Source organism: Heterodontus francisci, chromosome 14 (assembly GCF_036365525.1).
Source record: "Heterodontus francisci isolate sHetFra1 chromosome 14, sHetFra1.hap1, whole genome shotgun sequence".
NCBI classification, from domain to species: Eukaryota; Metazoa; Chordata; class Chondrichthyes; order Heterodontiformes; family Heterodontidae; genus Heterodontus; species Heterodontus francisci.
Window position 1 is genome coordinate 91,046,449 of NC_090384.1, and position 22,695 is coordinate 91,069,143.

Sequence of the window (22,695 nt, forward strand, 5' to 3'; positions counted from 1 at the left end):
TCACCTGAAAGGAGTGTTTGGGGCCTGGGATAGTGAGGAGGTAAATGGGTGGGTATTATACCTCCTGTGATTGCAGGGGAAGGTGCCATGGGAAGGGGATGAGGTAGTGGAGGAGTGGACCAGGGTGTCATGGAGGGAATGATCCCTTCGGAATGCTGACAGGGGAAGGGAGGGGAAGATGCATTTGGTAGTGGCATCATGCTGGAGGTGGTGGAAATGGCGGAGGATGATCCTTTGGATATGGATGGGGTGATTGGGTGGAAAGTGAGGACTAACAAAAAGACAGGCATAACTAGGACTCATGTGGGTACCCATTGCAACACCTTTTACTTGAAGGAAGTGAGTGGAGTTGAAAGAGAAATTGTTCAATGTGAGAACAAGTTCAGCCAGGCAGAGGAGGGTGGTGGTGGATGGGGACTGGTTGGGCCTCTCTAAGGAAGAAGCAAAGAGCCCTCAAACCGTCCTGGTGGGGGATGGAGGTGTAGAGAGATTGAACATCCATAGTGAAGAGGAGGCGGTTAGGACCAGGAAACTGGAAATTGTCAAAATGACATAGGGCGTCAGAAGAGTCACGGATGTAGGTGGGAAGAGACTGGACCAGCAGAGAAAGGATAGAGTCAAGATAGGAAGAAATAAGTTCAGTGTGTCAGCCTGCTCCTGCCCCAATGGGTCTGCTGGGACAGTCCTGTTTGTGGATTTTGGGAAGGAGGTAGAAGCGGGCTGTCCGGTGTTGTGGGGCTATGAGATTGGAAGCTGTAGAGGGAAGATCTCCAGAGTGGATAAGGTCAGTGACAGTCCTGTGGACAGTAGCTTGATGTTCGGTGGTGGGGTCATGGTCCAGAGGGAGGTAGGAAGAGGTGTCAGATTTGGTGCTGAGCCTCTGCAAGGTAGAGGTTGGTACGCCATACAACAGCACCACCCTTGTCTGCAGGTTTGATGACCATATCGGGTTTGACCTGAGAGAATGGAGTGCCTCAAGTTCAGAGAGGGACAGGTTAGAGTGAGAGGTGCAGAGAAATTGAGAAGACCAATGTCGCGCTGACAGTTTTCAATGAAAAGATCAAGAGCGGGTAAGAGGCCAGAGGGAGGGGTCCAGGTAGAGAGCATGCTGGAGGCGGATGAATGGGTCCACTGATCTGGGGAAGGACTCCTGGTCAAAGAAGTGAACCTGGAGGCGGAGGCAACGGAAGGGCTCAACGTCATGCCGGGCGCAGAATTCATTGATGTGGAGGCATAAGGGGATAAAACTGAGACCTTTGAGTACAAAATGTTCAGTGTCAGAGGGGGAGGTCAGAGGGTATGTGGAAAATTGCCCAGGTAAGTCCTGTACATAAAAAGCAGGACAGGTCCAACCTGGCCAATTACCACCCATCAGTCTACTCTCAATCATCAGCAAAGTGATAGAAGGTGTCAACAACAGTGCCATCAAGCAGCACTTGCTTAGCAATAACCTGCTCAGTGATGCCCAGTTTGGGTTCCGACAGGGCCACTCAGCACCTGACCTCATTACAGCCTTGGTTCAAACACAGACAAAAGAGCTGAACTCCAGAGGTGAGGTGAGAGTGACTGCCCTTGACATCAAGGCAGCATTTGACCGAGTATGGCATCAAGGAGCCCTAGCAATACTGAGGTCAATGGGAATCGGGGAAAACTCTTTTTGCTGGTTAGTCATACCTAGCGCAAAGGAAGATGGCTGTGGTTGTTGGTCAATCATCTCAGCCTAGGGCATTGCTGCAGGAGTTCCTTGCGGTAGTGTCCTAGGCCCAACCATCTTCAGCTGCTTCATCAATAACCTTCCTTCAGTCATCAGGTCAGAAGTGGGGATGTTCAGCACCTTTCGTGACTCCTCAGATACTGAAGCAGTCTGTGTAAAAATGCAGCAAGACCTGGACAATATCCAGGCTTGGGCTGATAAGTGGCACGTAACATTTGCGCCACACAAGTGCCAGGCAATGACCATCTCCAACAAGAGAATCTAACCATCTCCCCTTGACAATCAATGGCATTACCATCACTGAATTCCCCACTATCAACATCCTAGGGGCTACCATTGACCAGAAACTGAACTGGAGTAGCCATATAAATACCGTGGCTACAAGAGCAAGTCCGAGGCGAGGAATCCTGTGGCGAGTAACTCTCCTCCTGACTCCCCAAAGCCTGTCCACCATCTACAAGGCACAAGTCAGGAGTGTGATTGAATACTCTCCACTTGCCTGGATGGGTGCAGCTCCAACAACACTCATGAAGCTCGACACCATCCAGGACAAAGCAGCCTGCTTGATTTGCACACCATCCACAAACAGTAATTGCCTACACCACAGTGGCAGCAGTGTGTACCATCTACAAGATGCACTGCAGCAACGCACCAAGGCTCCTTAGACAGTTCCAAACCCGTGACCTGCACCACCTCGAAGGACAAGAGCAGCAGATGCATGGGAACACCACCACCTGCAAGTTCCCATCCATGTCACACACCATCCTGACTTGGAACTATATCGGTGTTCCTTCACTGTCGCTGGGTCAAAATCCTGGAACTCCTTTCCTAACAGCACTGTGGGTATACCTACCCCACATGGACTGCAGCAGTTCAAGAAGGCAGCTCACCAACACCTTCTCAAGGGCAATTAGGGATGGGCAATAAATGCTGGCATAGCCAATGATGCCCACTTCCCATGAATGAATTTTTAAAAAAAATGCATAAGTGGACATTGGTGCGAGTGGGATTGATCTTTGCTGAGCAGCCCAGGGACATTGAATGTCAAGGGTACTTATTAAAGCCACTCTGGCAAATTGCTGCAGTGCAGGGCAGCCAGTGCACATGAATTCTTATCCCAGTAAGGAAGCAACCTCTTCCTGTGGAGTATACAAAAAAAGTTGGCAAGAACCAGCACTTCATCTAATTAGGCATTCATGTATAAGCCAGACAATGAATGTCAATAGACGATTCAACCATTGGGGTGCATCACAGCTGAACTTGGTGCTGTTGTGGTTGGACATTGTCACACAAATTTTCAAGCAGGGGTCATGGACGTTATTCAGGAATGGGCTTCCTGACTGACAGACTGACTGACATACATTTTTCTCCTCCCTCCCTAACCCAGGCTTATTCTACTGCCACCCTAATTGAGATCACCAAACTCCATCTAGACAAGACGTTACACCTGTGATCCTTCTGATTTGCAAGACTTAGTACCTCCTCAATGACCTACATTTATTTACTAAGACATCGAGGGAAACTTCCACAAAAGTCGCCCTACTGACATATTGTGGTGGGCATAGCAGCAGCAATCATGGTACTGAGCCAGAAACACATAGCCTGAAGTGTCAACACTGCTCTGTCGAATTGCTTCACCTGTTTCCAAGTAGAGCTCTTGAGCAGCAATGAATAATTTGTGAAACACATATTTTGTGGTGCAAAGCTGCTAATGTATTTTGCTAAACTATCATAAAAGGACCAAATGGGAAAGTCTCCTATTTCATCTCTGGTGAGTCAACAGATCTTAGCTGGGTTTTTTACAGGGGCACCACAACTGGCTGCATTGGCCTTGATGGGCAAAATCAGCCAGCAGTCCTACTTCTGTTCAAGGTACATTGGCCGTTGATCTCCCATATGGTGCTAGGAGTTTACAAGCGAATGCTCACTGAGGCTTGTACAAGAATGCAACTTGGGTGCTGGAAGATGCTGCAAAGTCTTTAGTTCTGATGCTGGAGCCACTTGCAAATGCACATTTTTTTTTTAGAGATACAGGCCCTTCGGCCCACCGAGTCTGTGCTGACCATCAACCACCCATTTATACTAATCCTACACTAATCCCATATTCCTACCACCTCCCCACCTGTCCCTATATTTCCCTACCACCTACCTAAACTAGGGGCAATTTATAATGGCCAATTTACCTACCAACAAGTCTTTTGGCTTGTGGGAGGAAACTGGAGCACTCGGAGAAAACCCACGCAGACACAGGGAGAACTTGCAAACTCCACACAGGCAGTACCCAGAATTGAACCCAGGTCGCTGGAGCTGTGAGGCTGCGGTGCTAACCACTGCCGCCCCAGAAAGTGATGGGAGAAAAATCAGCAGGTCTGGCATTATCTGCGGAGAGAGAAGCAGAGTTAATGTTTCAGGTCAGTCTGTGCCGACCAACAACCACCCATTTATACTAACCCTGCAGTAATCAACATTCTCTACCACCAACCAACGCTCAGCAATTCACAATGGCCACTTTTTCTACCAGTAAGTCTTTGGCCGGAGCACCCGGCGAAAACCCATGCAGTCACAGGCAGTACCCAGAATCGAACCCGGGTTACCAGAGCTATGAGGCTGCGGTGTTAATTGCTTTCAGCCTGAGTAAGTGGGACTGCTTCATACAGCTACACTTTTTTTTTTTTTCTTACATTTTTCCCTCTTGACTCCTGAAGGGGATGGGGTGTGATTCCAGAGACACTGACACTACTCCCATACCCCAGCCAAGCAAACAGTCATTATTTGTGGGTGAGTCTGGACAATGAGCATTGATGCGTTTATTTTACCTTTTTGATTTGCACAGCAAAGTCCAATTCTGTCCACACACGCTACTTTCCGGAAAAAGCCTCTGAACACTAAGAAGCTGTTTCTTTCCTCTCTAAGCCATTTTAATCCTCTCTCTGCCACTGCAGACAGGATCAGCAGAGACCAGAGATCAAGCTAAGCTGATTCTATCAACTCGGTCACCAGGGAAAGCTTATATTCTTCTTCTTTCTTTTGGGCCTCCTTTTCTCGAGAGACAATGGATAAGCGCCTGGAGGTGGTCAGTGGTTTGTGAAGCAGCGCCTGGAGTGGCTATAAAGGCCAATTCTGGAGTGACAGGCTCTTCCACAGGTGCTGCAGAGAAATTTGTTTGTCGGGGCTGTTGCACAGTTGGCTCTCCCCTTGCGCCTCTGTCTTTTTTCCTGCCAACTACTAAGTCTCTTCGACTCGCCACAATTTAGCCCTGTCTTTATGGCTGCCCACCAGCTCTGGCGAATGCTGGCAACTGACTCCCACGACTTGTGATCAATGTCACACGATTTCATGTCGCGTTTGCAGACGTCTTTATAGCGGAGACATGGACGGCCGGTGGGTCTGATACCAGTGGCGAGCTCGCTGTGCAATGTGTCTTTGGGGATCCTGCCATCTTCCATGCGGCTCACATGGCCAAGCCATCTCAAGCGCCGCTGACTCAGTAGTGTGTATAAGCTGGGGGTGTTGGCCGCTTCAAGGACTTCTGTGTTGGAGATATAGTCCTGCCACCTGATGCCAAGTATTCTCCGAAGGCAGCGAAGATGGAATGAATTGAGACGTCGCTCTTGGCTGGCATACGTTGTCCAGGCCTCGCTGCCATAGAGCAAGGTACTGAGGACACAGGCCTGATACACTCGGACTTTTGTGTTCCGTGTCAGTGCGCCATTTTCCCACACTCTCTTGGCCAGTCTGGACATAGCAGTGGAAGCCTTACCCATGCGCTTGTTGATTTCTGCATCTAGAGACAGGTTACTGGTGATAGTTGAGCCTAGGTAGGTGAATTCTTGAACCACTTCCAGAGCGTGGTCGCCAATATTGATGGATGGGGCATTTCTGACGTCCTGCCCCATGATGTTCGTTTTCTTGAGGCTGATGGTTAGGCCAAATTCATTGCAGGCAGACGCAAACCTGTCGATGAGACTCTGCAGGCACTCTTCAGTGTGAGATGTTAAAGCAGCATCGTCAGCAAAGAGGAGTTCTCTGATGAGGACTTTCCGTACTTTGGACTTCGCTCTTAGACGGGCAAGGTTGAACAACCTGCCCCCTGATCTTGTGTGGAGGAAAATTCCTTCTTCAGAGGATTTGAACGCATGTGAAAGCAGCAGGGAGAAGAAAATCCCAAAAAGTGTGGGTGCGAGAACACAGCCCTGTTTCACTCCACTCAGGATAGGAAAGGGCTCTGATGAGGAGCCACCATGTTGAATTGTGCCTTTCATATTGTCATGGAATGAGGTGATGATACTTAGTAGCTTTGGTGGACATCCGATCTTTTCTAGTAGTCTGAAGAGACCACGTCTGCTGACGAGGTCAAAGGCTTTGGTGAGATCAATGAAAGCAATGTAGAGGGGCATCTGTTGTTCACGGCATTTCTCCTGTATCTGACGAAGGGAGAACAGCATGTCAATGGTCGATCTCTCTGCACAAAAGCCACACTGTGCCTCAGGGTAGACGCGCTCGGCCAGCTTCTGGAGCCTGTTCAGAGCGACTCGAGCAAAGACTTTCCCCACTATGCTGAGCAGGGAGATTCCACGGTAGTTGTTGCAGTCACCGCGGTCACCTTTGTTTTTATAGAGGGTGATGATGTTGGCATCGCGCATGTCCTGGGGTACTGTTCCCTCGTCCCAGCACAGGCATAGCAGTTCATGTAGTGCTGAGAGTATAGCAGGCTTGGCACTCTTGATTATTTCAGGGGTAATGCTGTCCTTCCCAGGGGCTTTTCCGCTGGCTAGAGAAACAATGGCATCACTGAGTTCCGATTTGGTTGGCTGTATGTCCAGCTCATCCATGACTGGTAGAGGCTGGGCTGCATTGAGGGCAGTCTCAGTGACAGCATTCTCCCTGGAGTACAGTTCTAGGTAGTGCTCAACCCAGCGGTCCATCTGTTTGCGTTGGTCAGTGATTATGTCCCCCGATTTAGATTTGAGGGGGGCGATCTTCTTGATGGTTGGCCCAAGAGCTCTCTTCATGCCATCATACATTCCTCTGATGTTTCCGGTGTCTGAGGCCAGCTGAATATGACTGCATAGGTGTTGCCAGTAGTCGTTTGCGCAACGCCTAGCTGTTCTTTGTGCAGTACTTCTGGCTGCTTTAAGTGCTGCGGATGTTAAATCGCTGGGGGCTTTCTTGTAGTTCAACAGTGCAATGCGCTTAGCGGCTATGACAGGTTCCAGCTCTTCATTATGAGATTGAAACCAGTCTGCATTTCTCTTCGCACTTTTTCCGTAGGTGGTCAAAGCTGACTCATAGATGGCGTCTCTGATGTGGGCCCACTTGGTCTCAGCATCCCATGTGGGAGTGTTTTGAAGGGCTGTTACAAGTGAATTTAGAAATTTTTGTAACAGCTGTGGGTGAGAAATTCTGCTCGTGTTGATGCGCGGGTGGCCCTTCTGCTTGGAATGATGCAACTTCTTTGGTCTGAGTCTAACCTTGCTGCACACCAGGGAGTGGTCGGTGTCGCAGTCCGCACTGTGGAAGCTGTGTGTGATTTGAACACTGTTTAAGGCGGCTCGCCTTGTGACAATGAGGTCTAGCTGGTGCCAACGACGTGATCTTGGGTGCCTCCATGAAACCTGGTGACAGGGTTTAGTGTGAAAGAACGAGTTGGTGATGCAGAGGTTATGATAGGTACACAACTCAAGCAGTCTCTGCCCGTTCTCATTCATCCTTCCAACGCCATAGCGCCCAAGGCAGGAGGGCCATGAGTCATGGTCGGCCCCAACCCTGGCATTAAAGTCCCCCAGCAGGAATAGGTGTTCGGTGTTGGGGATGCTGCTAATGATGTTATGGAGTTGTTCATAGAACTGGTCTTTAGCTTCAGGTGGGGAGCAGAGTGTTGGAGCATAGATGCTGAGTAGGTGTACTGGACCAGAGGTGGTGAGCAGTCGGATGGACAGTATGCGTTCCGAGCCATTTGAGGGAGGCTCTATCATGCTGAGCAAGGAGTTTCTGATGGCGAAGCCCACTCCATGCTGTCTTGGTTCTTCAGGATCCCTACCCTGCCAGAAGAAGGTGTAGTCTTGCTCTGCTAGAGAGCCACTCGCGGGGAGGCGAGTCTCCTGAAGTGCTGCAATGTCCACATTGAATCTACTGAGCTCGTTGTTAATGATGGCGGTCTTCCGAGAATCGTTGATTTGTGTAAGGTCTTCCGACAGGCCAGGACACATAGTTCTGACGTTCCAGCTTGCAAAGCGAAGGGCTGGTACCTTCTTTCTCATTCATATACTCCTACTCATTCATAAATACTCCTTTTTAACAGTTGTTTACTTATGGGGAAGCAAGCAAGCTCAAGACACTCGATACTGCAAAAGCTATGGGTCTTGACAACATCCTGGCTGTAGTACTGAAGACTTGGACTGCAGAACTAGCCACACCCCAGGCCAAACAGTTCCAGGACAGCTACAACACTGGATTCTACCTGACAATGTAGAAAATTGCCCAGATATGTCCTGTCCACAAAAAGCAGGACAGGCCAGTTACAGCCCCATCAGTCTACTCTCCATCATTAGCAAAGTGATGGAAGGTATCATCAACAGTGCTATCAAGTGCCACTTAAACAGCAATAACTTGCGCACCAATGCATAGTTTGGGTTCCGCCAGGGCCACTCTGTTCCTGACCTCCATTACAGCCTTAGTCCAAACATGGACAAAAGAACTGAATTCCAGAGGTGAGGTGAGAGTGATTGCCCTTGATATCAAGGCAGCATTTGACCAAGTGTAGCATCAAGGAGCCTAACCAAATTGAAGTCAATGGGAATCGGGGAAAACTGTCCGCTGGTTGGCATCATACCTTGGACAAAGGAAGATGGTTGTGGTTGTTGGAAGCCAATCATCTCAGCCCTAGGGCATTGCTGCAGGAGTTCCTTGCGGTAGTGTCCTAGGCCCAACCATCTTCAGCTACTTTATCAATGACCTTCCCTCCATCATAAGATCACAAGTGGGGATGTTCGCTGATTTGTATGATCTTCACTGAAGCAGTCTGTGCCCATATGCTGCAAAACCTGGACAGCATTCAGGCTTGGGCTGATGTGTGGCACAAATGTTACTTGCCACTTAAGGGCCAGGCAATGACCATCTCCAACAAGAGGGAATCTAACCATCTCCCCTTGATATTCAACGGTATTACCATCAACATCCTGGGGGTTACCACTGACCAGAAACTGAACTGGACTAGCCACGTAAATACCGTGGCTACAAGAGCAGGTCAGAGGCTGGGAATTCTATGGCGAGTAACTCCCCTCCTGACTCCCCAAAGCCTGTTCACCAGGCATAGATCAGGAGTGTGATGGAATGCTCTACCTTGCCTGGATGAGTGCAGCTCCAACACCTATCGGGAAGCTTGGCACCATCCAGGACAAAGCAGCCCGCTTGATTGACACCCTATCCACCACCTTCAACATTCACCCCTCCAACACCAATGCACAGTGGCAGTAGTGTGTACCATCTACAAGATGCACTGCAGCAACTCGCCAAGGCCCTTCTATAGTACCTTCCAAACCTGTGCCCTCTTGCACCTAGAAGAACAAGGGCAGCAGACATGTAGGAACACCACATTCTGTAAGTTTCCCTCCAAGCCACTCACCATCCTGCCTTGGAACTATATTGCTGTTCCTTCAGTGTCGCTGGGTCAAAATCCTGGAACTCTCTTCCTAACAGCACTGTGGGTGTACCTACCTCGCATGGACTGCAGTGGTTCAAGAAGGCAGCTCCCCACCACCTTCTCTAGGGCAATTGGGGTTGGGCAACAAATACTGGCCTAGCCAGCAATGTCCACATCCCATGAAACCAATAAAAAAAAAATGTTTTGGAAAGGAGCTCGAGCATTATTTTAAAGTATGTAATACACTTAATCTATAACACTTCAGAGATGTGTGAATGAGTTGAATATTGAAATACATCTTTCAATTTACATTAGTAGCTAAACTGTATCCACTGCCTGATGATTAGCCTTGAGAAGCCTTAGCTGTTATAGTATCTCCAATTTATCATGCCTATCAGACTTGCTAGATACATTGACAAACTTTCACCCTATTCATTTAATCAACGTCTCATTTTCTCTTCTAAAGGGCTAAACCTCGTCACTCTGCAAACCCCAGCTCCTCCAAATTTGCTCATAAATTTGGTGGTTCAGAAAAGTGTCCTCGATGCAGCCAGTCTGTGTATGCAGCCGAGAAGGTGATTGGAGGAGGAAAGGTATGAAAATATAACCATAAAATATTCTTTGTGCTAGAACTGTAGCAGGGCAGTCAAGCAAGAGGTGAGAACAGTACAAATGGTAATGGGGTTAGGAATGAGTGAAAGATAGCTAGCATGCTCAATGATGCTTTATTCAAGTATTCACAAAGGATGAGAAATGTGTCCCACGAATAGCAATAATCCAAAGAGGATTTAATGACTTCAACATTAAGACAGCAGTCCAAATCAGTCGAAAGAGATCAAAACAAAAATATCCCCATAGCTGAAGGATCTTTATTCATAAGTCCTAAAAGAGCCAAGGGATAAAATTTGTGAGGTATTATTGGGGAGATTCTGATGACGAGAGACCCGGGCAACTACAGACCCTTGAAGCTTAGATCAATGACGATTTAAAATAATGGAACTGATTTATTATCTTTTATGATAAACTAGCCAACATGGTTTCAGAAGAGATAGAACCTACCGGGGAGTCTTGACCAATATTCATCACTTGACCAACATTACCGAAACATGATAATTTATCTCATTGCTGTTTATGTACAAATTAGTTGCCAACATTTCCATTCATTACAACAATAATTACACGACAAAATTTACTGCATTGGTTGTAAAGCATTTTGGGAACTCCTAAAGTTGTGAAATAGGCTATATTAAAGCAAGCTCACTCTTTCTTTCTGCACCTGACCAAATTGTTGACTTTTTTTTTTTGGAGAAAATAATGGGCTGCAATTTATCCTTCCGCCGCTGTAATTGGCGGCAGATGAGAACAATGGCGGTCCACGCATGTGGGCCACAAGTCGCGATATTAGGCATAGTGGCACATTTAAATAGACGAAGCAGACCATCCACCCCGATGACGTGAAGGGGCGGGCAGTCCGTCCCCGGCAATGGCATCAGCTGCCTTTGTGCAGGCGCTGACGCCATTTTTAAAGGGCTTCGAGCCCTATCATTACATTTAAATATTTAAAGATATATTGATTTTTTAAAAAATAACTTGATTGACTTTCTCCCACCCCCAATAACCATAAAATTAATTACCTGCCCTCTTCTTCCCTGCCCCCTCCCCCTGAAAACAATTACATTGTGCATCTGACCTTTTACCCCTTTCCACCATCCCCTACACCAATGAAATGCATTTGACTCCATTCCCCCACCTCCTCTCTGAAAAGCTTACCTTCTCCCCTCCTCACCAGTGTTCCGCCTCAGATCCCCAAACGGGGATCGAAGGCTAGGGAGTGCTGGCCACTGGCATCAATATCACACCAGGACAGATAGTGGGAGTGAGAAGGTCATTTATTCCTTCTTATTTAAATTAATTTATATATTTAAATTTGGCTCACGTCGCTGAGCGGCCAGGGGGGGCCAACACGAGGCCTCTCCACCACCAGCAAGATTGGACCAGGCCTTCCAAGTGTTGAGGTCCACGGCGGGCATCTGCCAGAGGCATCTTCTGCTCTCCGCACCCCCCCCCCCCACCCTGCCCACAGTCATCATCCCGACATCGGGGTGTCTGTAAAATATCAGTCCAATATCTCCAGCAGAAAGATAAGCTCTCTGACATGGTCTGCCTTGACTTCCAAAGAGTATTTGACGAGGTGCCACACAAGACTATTAGTTAAGCTTAAAGCGGTAGGATTTGAGGCACAATTTGAGAATGGATCAAAAAATTGGGTCAAAAAATTGGCTCAATAGTAGGAAGCAGCAGGAATTATGTTGGAGTGGAGCAAATAGAACACGTAGAACATAGAACAGTACAGGCCCTTCGGCCCACGATGTTGTGCCGACCCTTTAACCTACTCTAAGATCAAACTACCTACATACCCTTCATTCTACCATCATCCATGTACCTATCCAAGAGTCGCTTAAATGTCCCTAATGTATCTGCTTCTACTACCACCGTTGGCAGTGCATTCCACGCACCCACCACTCTCTGTGTAAAGAACCTACCTCTGACATCTCCCCGAAACCTTCCTCCAATCACCTTAAAATTATGCCCCCTGGTGATGGCCCTTTCCGCCCTGGGAAAAAGTCTCTAGCTATCCACTCTATCTATGCCTCTCATCATCTTGTACACCTCTATCAAGTCACCTCTCATCCTTCTCCGCTCCAATGAGAAAAGCCCCAGCTCCCTCAACCTTTCTTCATAAGACATGCCCTCCAGTCCAGGCAGCATCCTGGTAAATCTCCTCTGCACCCTCTCTAAAGCTTCCACATCCTTCCTATAATGAGGCGACCAGAACTGAACACAATATTCCAAGTGTGGTCTAACCAGGGCTTTATAGAGCTGCACCATAACCTCGCGGCTATTAAACTCAATCCCCCTGTTAAGAAGGCGTATGGGGTGTTGGCTTTCATTAACAACCCTATCAACTTGGGTGGCAACTTTTGAGGGATCTATGGATGTGGACCCCAAGATCCCTCTGTTCCTCCACACTGCCAAGAATCCTGTCTTTAAGCCTGTATTCTGCATTCAAATTCGACCTTCCAAAATGAATCACTTCACACTTTTCCAGGTTGAACTCCATCTGCCACTTCTCAGCCCAGTTCTGCATCCTGTCAATGTCCCGTTGCAACCTACAACAGCCCTCCACACTATCCACATCTCCAGCAACCTTTGTGTCATCGGCAAACTTACTAACCCAGCCTTCCACTTTCTCATCCAAGTCATTTAGAAAAATCACAAAGAGCAGAGGTCCCAGAACAGATCCCTGCGGAACACCACTGGTCACCGAGCTCCAGGCTGAATACTTTCCATCTACTACCACCCTCTGTCTTCTATGGGCCAGCCAATTTTGTATCCAGACAGCCAACTTCCCCTGTATCCCATGCCTCCTCACTTTCTGAATGAACCTACCATGGGGAACCTTATCAAACGCCTTGCTAAAATCCATATACACCACATCCACTGCTCCTACTTCATCAATGTGTTTTGTCACATCCTCAAAGAATTCAATAAGGCTTGTGAGGCATGACCTGCCCCTCACAAAGCCATGCTGACTATCTCTAATCAAACTATGCTTTTCCAAATAATCATAAATCCTGTCTCTCAGAATCCTTTCCAATAATTTACCCACCACCGATGTAAGACTGACTGGTCTGTAATTCCCAGGGTTTTCCCTATTTCCTTTCTTGAACAAGGGAATAACATTTGCCACCCTCCAATCATCTGGTACTACTCCAGTGGACAGTGAGGACGCAAAGATCATCGCCAAAGGCGCGGCAATCTCTTCCCTCGCTTCCCGTAATAACCTTGGGTATATCCCGTCTGGCCCCGGGGACTTATCTATCCTCATGTCTTTCAAAACTTCCAGCACATCCTCCCTCTTAACCTCAACCTGTTCGAGCATATCAGCCTGTTTCGCACTGTCCTCACAAACGTCCAGGTCCCTCTCACTAGTGAATACTGAAGCAAAGTATTCATTAAGGACCTCCCCTACCTCCTCCGACTCCAGGTACAAGTTCCCTCCACTATCCCTGATCGGCCCTACCCTCACTCTGGCCATCCTCTTGTTCCTCATGTAAGCGTAGAACGCCTTGGGATTTTCCCTCCCCTGTGATATCCAAGTCTCCGTAATAGTCAGAGATCAGTAATAAAAACAAGAAATGCTGGAGATACTCAGCAGGTCTGGCAGCATCTGTGAAGAGAGAAGCCGAGTTAACGTTTCAGGTCAGTAACCCTTCTTCAGAACTAGCAAATATTAAAAATGTAAAAGGTTACAAGCAAGTAAAGCGGGGGTGGGGCAAGAGATAACAAAGGAGAAGGAGTAAATAGGACAAGGTCACAGACTAGCTGACCAGAAGGTCGTGGAGCAAAGGCAAACAATATATTAATGGTGTGTTGAAAGAAAAAGCATTAGTACAGATAGGGTGTTAATGGACTGAAAGTTGAACAGCCACAAGTACAAACATGAAAAAAAAAGTGGGTAAGTAAACTGAACAAACTAAGATGAAATAGCATAGGAACAGAACTCTGTGGATAATTCTTTCAGAGAACCAGCACGGGTGCGATGGGTGGAATGGCCTCTTTTTCTTTTCTCTAATTCTACCAAGCCAGGGTAGAAAACTACCCTTTCGAGTTCTCTTGTTGGTGAACCACCTCCATTTTACATAGTGAAGGTAAAGAATTCACTGACTTGAGGGAGAAGAATAGGACAGAAAGAACATGGTTATACCAGCCTGCCTCATTCCTGGTTTTTACAGGCATTTTTGTAAATCTGGTACATGAATTTTCTTGCATTGCAATATAAGTTAGTTTAAATAAGTTTTTCTTAAAAAAAAAAGTTAAAATCTCTGCCAACACACTACACGTTGATGCGTTGCTATTTTAAAGTGCGGGGAGGGGGGTGGATTTTATCTGGCTGATGGGGGGTCTCTGCCACTGGCTGAAACGCTGTAGAGTCCCATGTCTCCTCATCTGCAGAAGGCCCGTCATATTTTGTACCAATTAGACACTTAAGTGGACAGTGGTGGGTCTTCCCTGGGATTAAGGACACCGGCGACGGAAGTCCCACCTGCTGAGAGCTGCCGGGCAATTAGAGTCTGGCAGCTTTTTCACTGAGCAGCGCCACCACTGAGGCAGTAGCTGCTGATGGTAGTGGACCCACTGGTGGTGAGGGAGTCAGGGTGGGGGTTGCAGGGGAGGGGGTGATGTAGGAGGGGGTCAGCAGCAAGGTCAGGGGGTGTTGGCTCTCAGCAGCCCCCTCCCTCCCCCCCCCCCCCCTTCCTGATGCTGTCTCCCTCAATCAGGCAGTAAGTGCCTCTTAATGAGTGACCTCCCCCTACATCCACCCCACCAACCTCGCCCACTAGAGCTGGAAAGCAACCCCCACGGGTTTAATTGGCCTGCTCCCCATGTGGTGAGAGGCCTTTCCGCTGCTGGGCTAATACCGGTGGTGGGATGAGGCCATTAATTGCCCACTAAAGAGCCTCAATTGGGGTGGAGGCGGGAAGGTGGCTGGATCCCTCCTGCCACAATCCCAACTGATTTTAAATACTCTTTTCCCCCTCCAAACTTGCCATGGGGGAGAGCATAAATTTCCCACCCATGTCGTTTCGCTTGTTTTTAGAGCCATATCTGAGATAAACAACATTGGAAACCACTAAGCAAGGGTGACCTAGAAACGCATAGGTATTGTTTACACCAGCTTCTCCTATGTACTGTTTTTTATAGCAGGAGTTGAATCATAGCATTCCTTTTTGTTCATTCCTGTCCCACTCATCACTCTAAATGGAATATAATGTGTCTGCAAGAGTTCCCACACTGACTCAGTGGGTATACATAGTGCTCCATGATTTATCGAGCAGGCTCACCACCTGTCTCCATAGCTGATCTAAGCCAAGCACCATCGTTGGGGAACATTTATCCCATGGGAAAATACTGTCATTAGTGATCCCTGTTTGACTCTGAGTCTGTACACCTTGGATCAGGATTGGTCTCTGTCGTTCCCACAACAGTGCTAACACTTTAAGTTAAATTTCCAATACATGCTCCCCATTGGGGAGCCATGTTAGATGGAGTGTCAGCTGTTGTAGCCCCATCTCCAATGCCTGCTGCGAGCTCTGGGTGAACGAATTTACCCATCAATGGGCTCGCATTATGGATTGTTACTTGGATTATGCCCTGGAGGGTTGTTTTTACCAGTAGAGCCAGAGGCCAACATAAGGAGAATCGTAGATTGTGCTTTGCGAGGAAAAGACAATTAGTACTTAAGAAAAAGATGGGGTGTTATCCAAGTGAGATGCTGATTATAAACTCAATAAATTATTAATTTATTCGACTGTTGTGGAATGAATTAATGAAGCCCTTGTGACAAATCCATCCGTTTGTCTCCTTTTGAGTGGATTCTGGAGGCTTTCGGGAAAATCTGTTCTGTGTACATCCAATGTTTTTTGGCAAATAGTTCTACACCAAGCCCTACAGGTAAATAATCTTGGAGCGGGAGTTTACATATTTCTCTGTGGGGAAATCCAGTATAACCTGCAGCTAACCAAAAGGAAAACAATTCGGCTTTTGCAGGAAGTGTTCTAATTGGAACATGGAAAAATAAATAATTTAAGAGTAGCCTTTCCTAATACTCCACTTATGTGAATAGGGGGAAAAAAACAGTGGTTTATATGTGTAGAAAAATAAGGTAATTGCATAAATTGCCCAGGTTCCCACTTTCCTGTGGTCTCTGTTGTGTGAACAATGTGAGGACATACTTGGCTACCTAAGGAATGAAAACCAGTAATGTGACTGAATTAGTGGAAAGTGTAATAGCTATGCAACCTCTCTCACTTGTCCAATCTCAAGAAATACTTTATTTCTTATCTCACAACTTAGTGTCACAACTGATAAGTGACTATGAAAAGCGATTGTTTGTTGTTTGAATTGAACTGGTATTTTATTTCGACCATGGGTGGATTGAGTGCTTGGCCTTCTCTCACTCAGTTTTTAACACTACTGCCCTGTAGGGAACATTGAAGATGGGGCTCTTCTTTATAGCCATTTTGTGGTAACTGAACCTTTGTGCCTATTGTGTACATCTGCAATGATCTGATGTTACAGGATCAGGAGGAGATGGTATTGTGGTAATGTTACTGAACTACTAATGCCCGAGGGACACTGGTTCAAATCCTGCTATGGCAGCTGGTGGAATTTAAATTCAATAAATTCAATTAATTAAAAAAAAATGGAATTGAAAGCCAGTCTCAGAATGGTGTTTTGAAAACCCGTCTGGTTCACAAATGTCTTCCTAGGGAAGGAAATCTTCTGTCCTTCCCAGGTCTGGCCTACATGTGACTCCAGACCCACAGCAATGTGGTTGACTCTTACGTGCCCTCTGAAATGGCCTAGCAAGCCACTCTGTTCTGGGGCAATCAGGGAAGGGCAACAAATGCTGACCTTACCAGTGACTCCCACCTCCCATGAAAGAATTAAAAAAAAAAAAATCCACAGTGCAAAATTCTGTATGGATTTGGCAGGAGGAGAACTAGATCATTATTGTGGAATGACTTTGAAACACCGTTCTACATTTTGTCAGCTGTGGCTCAATTGGTAACATTCAATTGCAGGTTTAAGTCCCATTCCAGGACTTGAGAGCAAAAGTCAACAAAACTCAGACCCAAGTGTTACACTGTTGGAGATGCTGTCTTTTGGATGAGATGTTCAGCAGAAACCCTGTGTGCACTCTCAGGTGGACATAAAAGGTCTCCTGTCACTATTTCAGAGAAAAGCAGGGGAGTTATCCCGGGCCAATATCTAACCCTCAATCAACACCACAGAAAGACATTATCTGGTCATTATCACATTGCTCTTTGTGGGAGCTTGCTGTGCACAAATTGACTGCTGTTTCCTACATTACAACAGTGACTACGCTTTCAAAGTAATTCATTGGTTGTAAAGTGCTTTGGGGTGTCCTGAAGTCATGAAAAGAGCGAAATAAATGCATCTTTTTGTCTCTTTTTTTAAAAAAAAATAAAATTGAGACACCAAGATGAAGGACTAAGGCCTGCAATGCAGGACAACACCAAGACTGATGGGAAAGAGGTAGATTGGGAAGTAGTGATTAGATTACATCAGGCTTAGGTTTTAAGAGGCTGAATTAGGAAGGTTTAAAATATTGTAAATGGGATGAAGAAGAACAAGGTAATGTAGATAAATGAGCTGAACACTGCATGCATTAAACTCTTTTTACATGGGTACTAATTTGCATTGTGAACCAAAGATTGCAGGTTTTATTGCAGCTAGTGTGGCCTCAGTTGTGTAAACAATGTAATTTTATCCCAAGTAATTTTGAGTTAAGAATTTTATAGTCCCATTGAAGCTTAGTCTTTTTAATGTGAATGGTTCCACACTGTGCTGATTCATCTATCAAAGTAGCTCTGTCTATAATGTATTTCTGGGAGTCTTTCAAATATTAAAACATCTCCAGGCCTTTTATACGGGGTTGGAGGTAAAGCCTGGCTCAGGTATAAAATTAGAACCTGACCCGGGCCAGAGTCCTTTTAATTTTTTTTTTTTTTTACGCCTGACCCGACGTGAATAACCTTCATCCGTTCTGGCAGCAGGCTATTCCTGAAGCTGGAGTTATGGGAAATCATGGGTAAGCCTGACCCCGTGATTTCCTGGAAGCAGCACTGTCCAGCCTGATCCGACCCGAGCCCGAATGCTGCACTTGGATTTTCGAACTGAACCTGACACGTAGTCGGGTTTGAGTCAGGTAGCCAGGCTTTAGTTGGAGAAACACAAGAATTGGGGAAGTGACTGAAGGTTGCGGTAAAAGATAAGAATTTTGAGGATACTTCAGGCCTTAAGGAATACAATATCAGAAAAAAATAATTCATTATGGAGGTAAACATGCAGCTAGAAGAGTATTGGGATCATATTGGAACTTGGTGAGGTGGGTGGCGGTCTGCAAATGATCTCTTGCTGATGTGAGCTCAGTTAAACAAGAGGCAGTGGTGGCCCATTGACAAGTGAGTTGGTGCAATCGGCCATGAAGGAAGATGGAATCGATGCATGAGTTGCAAAGCATCTTGACGGGAGTGGAATTACCTAATGTGCAACATCTGTGCCTCTGGAGTTACTTCAAAGAGATATTTTCAATATCATCATTCTGACCATGGCTGTCCTTCAAGTGTCGAGGGAAGTTCCACATAGACTAGCAATAGCGAATTGTTTGGGAGGCCTTTGGATGATTTTACATTGGGTTTAGTGGGATCCTATTTTTACCATCACCAGACACATTGGTCTTATGTAGCTGGCAGCAACCACAAAGTAAACTTACTAGATCTGCCAAGGCCAACTGTCAGGAAAGTCTGGCACGCCACTAAACCAAATATAAAAAGAGCTACTGGTGCAAGTTTAATGCTGTGCAACACAAAACCATTAGCAAATTAGTTTGACCATTTAAGAGATACTTTTGATGTGCTACTTGTTGGCTAGGAATGTAATGTATTTCATTTCAGAAAATATTATGTTTACACAGTTCCTCCCAAAAGATCGAGGGGAAATGAGAACTTTTTACACACAACATTGTTAGGATCTGAAATGCACGCCACAAAAGGATGGTGGAATCCAATTCAACAAGAACTTGCAAAAGGCATTTGGAAGTGTACTTGAAGAGGTCTAGTTTGCAAGGTTATGGGGAAGAGGTGTGGGACTAAATTAGATGGCACTTACAAATCGCTGGCCCAAGAATGGCCAGTTGAATAGTTTTCTTCTGTGCTGCATGATTCTAGTACATTTGTAAACCTCCTGCGATGTGTCACCTCATTCTGCTTGAGGAGACACTATCATCTGACTTTGTCTGTATCTGAACAAACAGTGCTAATACTAGACAATTAACAGGTTTCCTCTTTTTTTAATACTTGTTACATACTTAAAACATAAGACTGCAGGCTATAGGTGTGTTTTATTAGACAAGTACAGTCTTACCTTTTTTTAAAAACTGAATTAACATCTCATTTCCTTCCTCAAATAAAGTGAAAGGTCGAATGTCCTCAGGGAGAAAATACAAATGTCACCATGATTTCCATTTACACTTTTATGTGCCTATAAACCCATCGTTTATTGAGCGCAATACAAATAAATGCTGCCTTTTCACTGGAAGCTTGTTCAAGTCCCAATCTTGCATTTTAATTAAGTTTCATTGCATTTAAAATGCTCATCATGAATTACACATGGCAGGTGAAATAAATCGCTATGCAATTCCAACAAGATTAGCTGCAAATTGAATTCCCAAAAGCCTTAGGAAAGCTGTTCTCAAGAGTCACTGCCAGTGGCGGGGATACCCACCACATTTCATTTCAGCCTGTCAATCACTGGCAAATGTAGGGAATGTGGCCGAGTAGATCAATGCCAATCCTGACAGACAAATCATGTGTTTCTCACCTTTTGACCCTATATGGAGCTGAGCCCATCCAGAACCCTGCTGTCCATATTCTAACTCTCATCAAGTCTCATTCACCCATCAGCCCTGTGCTTACAGACCTATGTTGGCTCCCGGTCCAACAACATCTTGATTTTTTAAATCACTCCATAGCCTCGTCCTTCCCTATCTCTGTTATCTCCAGCCCTACAACCTTCCAAGATATCTGTGCTCCAATTCTGGCCTCTTGCACATGCCTGATTTTAATCACTCTGCCTTTGACATCTGTGACTTCAGCTGCCAAGGCCCCAAGATCTGGAAATCCCTCCCTAAATCTCTCCACCTCTACTGCTCCCCTCTGTTTAAAGGGTTCTTTTAAAGCCTTCCTCTTTGACCAAGCTTTTGGCCATCTGTCCTAATATCTCCTTATGTAGTTTGGTATCAAATTTTGTTTAATAGTGATTCTGTGAAGTGCTTTGGTATATTTTAATACATTGAAGGTGCTTATAAATGCAATTTATTGTTGTAATGTGGATCTTGCTGCCATGAGTAGTAGTTAAGGTAAATAACCTAGACTTGGATGAAGGGCCTGAGTATAATATATCCAAGTTTTCTGGTGATACAAATCTAGATGCAAATGCAAGGTGTAAAGAAGCTGCAAAGGGATATAGACAGGCTAAGTGATTAGGCAAGAAGGTGCTGGTGAAGTATAATGTGGGGAAGTGAGAAATTATTCACATTGGTAGGAAGAATGGAAAAGCTGAATTTTTTTTTAATGCCAACATTTATTAGTCTCATTTAAGAGGAATTTGGGGGTCCTTGTATGTGAAACACAGAAAGCTAACATGCAGGTGCAGTAAGCAATTAGGAAGTCAAATGGTATGTTGGCCTTTATTGCAAGGCAGTTGGAGTAGTGGAGTAAGGAATTTATATAGGACTCTGAATTCACACCTGGAGACTGTGTACAGTTTTGGTCTCCTTATCTAAGGAAAAATATACTTGCCTTCAAGGGAGTGCAATGAAGGTTCCCCTAGACTGATTCCTGGGATAAGAGACCGCGACTAGAATGGGCCTATATTCTCTGTACAGGTTGGACATCCAAAATCTGGCTATCCAAAAACCAGACATTTTTGAAAATATTCAGATGCAACAAGTTTAGTGTCAACTGACCATCATAACTTGAAAAGACTGAAGACAGCTTTTTATAGTATCTTCTATAAAGAGCTAAGGGGAGCAATGGGAAGGGGCAGGGAGTGGCACAAGTCCCCAGATGTTAATAAGTAGGACTTTGGAGGCTCAACTGAGAAGGGTGTGCCATTGTCGTTTCTGGTGCCTAGGTTGATGCTGGCTGGTCCATCTGGTTTTAGTCATTTTTGACTTTTCTGTACCAGTTTGATACAACTGAGAGGCTTGCTAGGCCATTTCAGAAGGCATTTCAGAGTCAAACATGTTGCTGTGGGTCTGGAGTCACATGTAGGCCAGACCAGGTAAGGACGGCAGATTTCCTTCCCTAAAGGGCATTAGTGAACCGGGTGGATTTTTCCGACAATCTGGTGGTTTCATGGCCACCATTACTGAGACGAGCCTTTGTCTGTCTGTTTGTCAAGATGCTCCAGAAAACCTACCTCTTTGATCAAATGTTTGGTCATCTGTCCTGATATCTCCTTATGTGGCTCAGTAGCTTTATTAAATTGATATAGCTCTTGAGTGCCTTGGGACATTTTGCATTACATGTGCTGTGTAAATTGTTGTTGAATTTAGAAGAATGAGTGATGATCTCCTTGAAATGTATAACATTTTTAGAGGGCTTGACAGGGTAGATTTACTGAGGGGCTATTTCCCTTGACTGGAGGGAGAGTCTAGAACTAGAAGTCATGGGGGTCGGGGGGTCAGCTTTTTCATACTGAGATGAGAAATCTTGTCCTTCAGTAGGTTGTGAATCTTTTAGGAAATCTCTATCCTGGAGGGCTGTGCATGCTCAGTTAACTGAATATATTCAAGGCTGAGATCTGTAGATTGTTGGGCACTGAAGGAATCGAGGTATGAGGATAGCATGGGAAAGTGGAGTTGATGTAAAAGTTCAGCCATAATATCAAATGGCAGAGCAGGCGCAAGGGGCTATATGACTTCCTCCTGCTTCGATTTATTATGTTCTTGTGTTTTGCATTTAAGAGGAAGCTAGCTAGGTACATGAGGGAGAAAGGAACCAAGGATATGCTGATAAAGTGGCTCAAGTGGAGCATAGACTAGTTGGGCCGAATGGGCTTTTTAAAATTCATTCATGGGATGAGGGCATCGCTGGCCAGGCCAGCATTTATTGCCCATCCCTAATTGCCCTTGAAGGTGGTGGCGAGCTGCCTTCTTGAACCACTGCAGTCCATGTGGGGTAGTTACACCCACAGTGCTGTTAGTAAGGGAGTTCCAGGATTTTGACCAGCGACCGTGAAGGAATAGTGATTTAGTTCCAAGTCAGGATGGTGTGTGACTTGAAAGGGAATTTGCAGGTGGTGGTGTTCCCATGCATTTGCTGCCCTTGTCCTTCTAGTTGTTAGAGGTCACGGGTTTGGAAGGTGCTGTCTAAGGAGCCTTGGTGCGTTGCTGCAGTGCATCTTGTAGATGGTACACACTGCTGCCACTGTGCGTCGGTGGTGGAGGGAGTGAATGTTTGTAGATGGGGTGTCAATCAAGTGGGCTGCTTTATCCTGGATGGTGTCGAGCTTCTTGAGTGTTGTTGGAGCTGCACCCATCCAGGCAAGTGGAGAGTATTCCATCACACTCCTGACTTGTGCCTTGTTGATGGTGGACAGGATTTGGGGAGTCAGGAGGTGAGTTACTCTCCTCAGGATTCCTAACCTCCGACCTGCTCTTGTAGCCACAGTATTTATATAGCTA

The 22,695-nt window shown here is 45.9% G+C and overlaps 1 protein-coding gene across 1 annotated transcript in view; it reads left to right on the forward strand.

Annotated features, from left to right (window-relative positions):
- LOC137377340 (cysteine and glycine-rich protein 3-like) overlaps positions 1-22,695 on the forward strand; it is a 49,315-nt gene that overhangs the window by 18,051 nt on the left and 8,569 nt on the right. The window contains exon 4 of the mRNA XM_068046921.1: positions 9,823-9,949. Coding sequence (XP_067903022.1) covers positions 9,823-9,949 — 127 coding nt within the window. The remainder of the gene's footprint in view (positions 1-9,822; positions 9,950-22,695) is intronic.